General features: G+C 66.7%; 2 protein-coding genes across 2 annotated transcripts in view; one reads left to right on the plus strand and one right to left on the minus strand.

The window, feature by feature from the left end:
• Positions 1-1,482: 1,482 nt before the first annotated feature.
• Positions 1,483-2,599, plus strand: EMIHUDRAFT_367299 (hypothetical protein). The gene is made up of 2 exons (XM_005777931.1): positions 1,483-2,065; positions 2,245-2,599. The coding sequence occupies exons 1-2, from the start codon at positions 1,680-1,682 to the stop codon at positions 2,534-2,536; spliced, it is 678 nt and encodes a 225-aa protein (XP_005777988.1). The 5' UTR covers positions 1,483-1,679; the 3' UTR covers positions 2,537-2,599.
• Positions 2,600-4,098: 1,499 nt separating this feature from the next.
• The window catches only part of Lhcf38 (light harvesting protein), a 1,375-nt gene continuing 1,060 nt past the window's right edge, over positions 4,099-4,413 (minus strand). Inside the window, exon 3 of the mRNA XM_005777932.1 lies at positions 4,099-4,378. Within this exon, the coding sequence (XP_005777989.1) occupies positions 4,296-4,378 (83 nt within the window). The 3' untranslated portion in view covers positions 4,099-4,295. The remainder of the gene's footprint in view (positions 4,379-4,413) is intronic.

Raw genomic sequence — 4,413 nt, forward strand, 5'->3', positions numbered from 1 at the left:
GTTTAACGATCCGCGTCCACCAGATGCACTACGAACTCGCTGCGATGGAGGGCCCGTACGCTGACCCGAACGCCTTCTCGTGCGACCCGGACTCGCTGTCCACGCAACAGCTCGACGCGCGTTTGCTACTGTGGTACCGGCAGTGCCTCCCCAAGCCGCCGCAATGGCGCGCCGACCCAAAGCTCAAGCAGCAGCCCTGGCGCGGCGCCGATGGGCAGGAGCTGCTGCTGCCGCAGTGCTGGCCGTTGCATTGGCTGACGCGCGCGCGGCTGCTCGGCGCGCGGCGCGGCGTCGCGCTGACGCTGCGCGAGGCGGACGCAGAGGCGCACGGCGAGGCGCCGCACGCGCCGCAGCTCGTCGCGGACGCAAAGTTCGCGTTCGAGGTGGCGCTGCGCGAGCAGCAGCCCGCAGGCGCTCTCTATGAGAGCTACCGCCGCCTAGCGGCGGCTCTCGCGCACTCGCGGCGCACTCGCGCGGGGCTCGCGCTCCGCCACCTGGCCCTTTGCCCGGCGTGCAGCGACGCCCTCTGCTTCCCGGCGCAGCACCTCCCGGCCGTGACGCGCTACACGCTGCCGCCCGTGGTGCAGCGCGCCGGCTGCAGCGATTGCGACTACTTGGCGATGCGGCGCATGCTCGCCGCCCGCACGTCGTCGTACAACGAGTGCACCGCGAAGGACGCGGCGGAGTGGCTGCGCGGGCTCGAGCAGGCTGACGCCGTCAAGCACGCGTGGGGCGTCGTCGTCGTCGACGCCATCAACCGCCCGCCCCACGCGGCGACGCGGCTCGCCATCATGGAGGGCACGTTCGACCACGACTCCTTTGCCGCGTTCCTGCGGGCGACGCCCGGCGTGGCCGTGCCCTATTGTGGGGCGCATGGGCCGCCGCGGTCCGCGGCGGACGATGCGCCGATGCCGGGCGCGCCACCGGGCGCGCCGATGCCGGGCGCGCCGATGACGGACGCGCCAATCCCGGGCGAGCCGCCGGCCCCGGCGGCGGCGGAGGATGCGCCGATGCCGGGCGGCGGGCAGGACGCGCACCGTAACGGCTGCGCGTGCCCCGGGGGCTGCCCGGGCGTCCCCTCGTTCCTCCCGTTGGATCCGTGCTGCGAGTGCGAGGAGTGAGTCTCGTCGTCGCTTCCCACACTGCGCGCTGACTGCGCGGCGTGTGGGTGGGGGTCTGACTCTGTTGATCACTGTACTGTACTCTCGCTCTCTCTCTCGCTCGCTCGCTCTCTCGCTCGCTCGCTCGCTCTCTCTCTCTCTCTGTGTGTGTGTGTGTGTGTGTCTGTGTGTGTGTGTGAGTGTGAGTGCGTGTCTCTCGCTGAGCTAATTCCTCTCCCGCCCGATCCTTGGGACCTTGTGGTTGTGGTTGCTGCGAAGTGCGAGGAGAGTGAGTCTCGTCGTCGTGTCGGGGCGTAGCTGCTTTTTGGAAACATGTTTCTACTCGTTGGACCGGAGATGGGGGGGCAGGTGCACACCCCCTGCGCTGCTCAATCTCTGAGATGTTACTCCAGACACCGTACCGCCGTGTCTGTATCTCTCGTTGGTCGTTCTCCCAAACATCTCCCGCAGCTCAAAGCGATCTCCCCTAATCTCCACGGCACCCACCGCCCGCGCACACTACTCGCCGACGACTCGAGAGTCGCGCGCACGCACAACCCAGCCGTCGAGCAAGCGGGCATGACCAGAGGCGCCCGCGGAGGGACAACCGGGATCGCCCTCGCCCGAGCCAGAGCCAGCCCCTGGCCCCTGGCCGCGCGCGCGGCCTTCTTTCTGGCCCGCATCCACCGCAGCGGCGGCCGCCGCTGCGAAAACTGCGGCCGCGCGACGCCTCCACGAGCATACGATCGAGCGCCCGGAGGGGCTCGGGCTGAGTGCCGTCGCGAGACCTCGGCACGCCTGCGCACGCCTGCGCACGCGGCAGAGCGACAGCGGCACCACCCTCGTCGGGCGCCGACGAAGCGTGCTCGCGGGTCGCCGCTCCGTCGACCGACGGCCGAGACACTTGCTCCGACGCCGCCCCGCCCCCGCCCCGCCGGTCCGGCACCGATATCTCGGAGGACGACCTAAGGAAGAGCGTGGCGGCGCGTCGCCGGAGGACGGCGCGCTCGTGCTCTCGCCGCGAGATCGAGGGAGGGGGGGGGGGGGGGGGGCTGCGCCGCGGAAGAGCGCCGGGGCGAGGGGTGCGTGTGCGCCGCCGGCGGAAGAGCGCGCGGGTGAGGGAGGGGGGGGGGTGCGCGCGCGCCGTCCTGCAGCGTCGCCGGCCAAAGAGCTCGGCTCCTCGAGAGAACCGACGGACGACGGACGACGATCGGCTCCTCAGCAGTGGGACGCCGAGCTGGAGGCTCGGCCGGGAGCTCGCGCGGGCACGTGGAGCTTTCCGCTCGGGCCAGCAGGAAACGGGCGCCCCGCACAGCGACGCCTGCCGTAGAGTGCCGAGAGCTCGGCTCGACGCGAGCGCCGAGGAGAAGCGATCGGCTCCGCAGCAGTGGGACACCGAGCTGGAGGCTCGGGCGGGAGCTCGCGCGAGCACATAGCGAGGTGCGTGCGCGGCGGCGTGACACAGGTGAGCGGGCAGCTGGCGCACATTTCGGCTGTGGGAGCTGCCAGGAGTTTGCTCTCTCCGTTCACACCCCTTTGCAGAATTTTGACAAGTAACCAATGGAACGTTACAACAATGCTCAATGGGCTTGCCCATCCCGGAGTGGTTCGACCCCACACAAATCCGGAGGGGTGACGGGATGCTGGTCGTACGATGGTCTCAGGCCCAGTGAGGTAGTGCATCTGACTGTCCCGGATCCTGCTGAACAAGCTCCTCTTGTAGCTCGATCGGTCACACCGCCACCACCGCCGACGTCTCCCAGTGAGATGATGGAGAGGGGGGACGACACTGCTCGATCTACCCGCTGGGGTCCCTCAGCAGCGTGCACCTCGATCCTGTACCGTGTTTGTTATGACCCCCCCCAATGAACACACCAGTGAGGGAGGGCCAGACGATCGAGGGGTCCCGTACCATGCGGAATCGACCCTATCAAGTGCTCAAGTGCTCAAGGGGACCCCAGCGCCAACATCATCGGTGGAGGTACAAGTGTTCGAAGAGAGAGTGGACCTGAGCAACGATATGACTTGGCGGCAAATGATCGCAGTGGGCGTCAGAAGAGTCGTCCTTGCGCGAGGAGAGCTCGATAAACTCTAAACTCGAGGGGCCAAAATATGCCGCGAGGAGGGCAGAGCTGCGCCGAAAGGCGGGAGAAGAAGCGAGAGCAAGGGAGCGGCAGGCGGCGGCGGCGTCGCAGGACGAGGCAGAGGAGAGCGACGCGACAGAGGAAGAAGCGACAGGAGGGAGAACGACGAGAGTGGGACGACCGCGAGGTGGCATGAAGGTTGCAGCGAGAATCGGCGAGGGACTGCGAAGGGAGATAGAAAGAGGCAGACGACCAAGGGCTAGGGTGGGCGACGGCTAGCACCACCACACTCCTCTCCTTAAAATCCCTGTGTGGTGGCGGCGTGCCGTCCTCCCATCCCTCCCTTGGGTTGTCTTTTTTCTTTCTTTCTTTCTTTTGTATTTTTTGTGTATTTGAGCATGGAGCGTGTATTTTCGTGTATTTGCTCGACTCTGGACGGAAAACACACTTGGGTCCAGGGTGGGAGGGCGGGGTGCGGGGCGGAGGCCGGAGCCCCGCGAGGAATTTTGGCGATTTGCCTTCGACTTGCCTCGTTCTCGAAAATGACGGGACAGGTCGAGACGGATGCGAAGAGGAGGTCGCGTCCGCCCACGATGCAGAGGAGCGTGAGCGGGATGGAGAGGAAAAACGCAGATGGCGTCAACGCCCCATATCCTCCACGTGGAACCCGCTCGTCTACTCGGTTCCGAAGTCGTCGTCGTCGTCGTCGTCGTCGTCGTCGTCGTCGTCGTCTCCGGGGGAAGGCGGCGACGCACAAGCCACGACGCGGACGACGCAGACCGCAACATCCTGGCCTTTCGCCGCGACGTCCGACGCCAGGATGTTGCGAATCACGGTCCCGCCCGCGTCCGTCTCATAGTATGCAATCCCGATAAAGGAGAAAGGGGTCGGGTCATTCACTTCCGGTTCCACACTTCACATTTCATCATTATAATGACATTCAAAACAAGAACCAAGAAGGGAGAACACACTCACCTCCAGCAGTCACTGTGGAGCACGAAGGCGAGGCAACTCGCAAGACCGAGAGCCGTGAATGAAGGAAATCAATCGGCCGAGTCGAGCGGCTGCGCGGCGAAGGGGTCGGGGATGCTCGCTGCCCTCCGGAGACAGCTTAGGCGGAGCCCAGCAGCTCGGGGGTGCCGCCCAGCACCTCCTCCGCGGCGAAATAGGCGACGGCGAGCATGGCGAGGCGTCCTACCCACGCGGCGGGTGGGGGGGGGGGTGTTTCT

The sequence above is a fragment of the Emiliania huxleyi genome (genome assembly GCF_000372725.1).
Source record: "Emiliania huxleyi CCMP1516 unplaced genomic scaffold EMIHUscaffold_252, whole genome shotgun sequence".
Taxonomy (NCBI): Eukaryota; Haptophyta; order Isochrysidales; family Noelaerhabdaceae; genus Emiliania; species Emiliania huxleyi.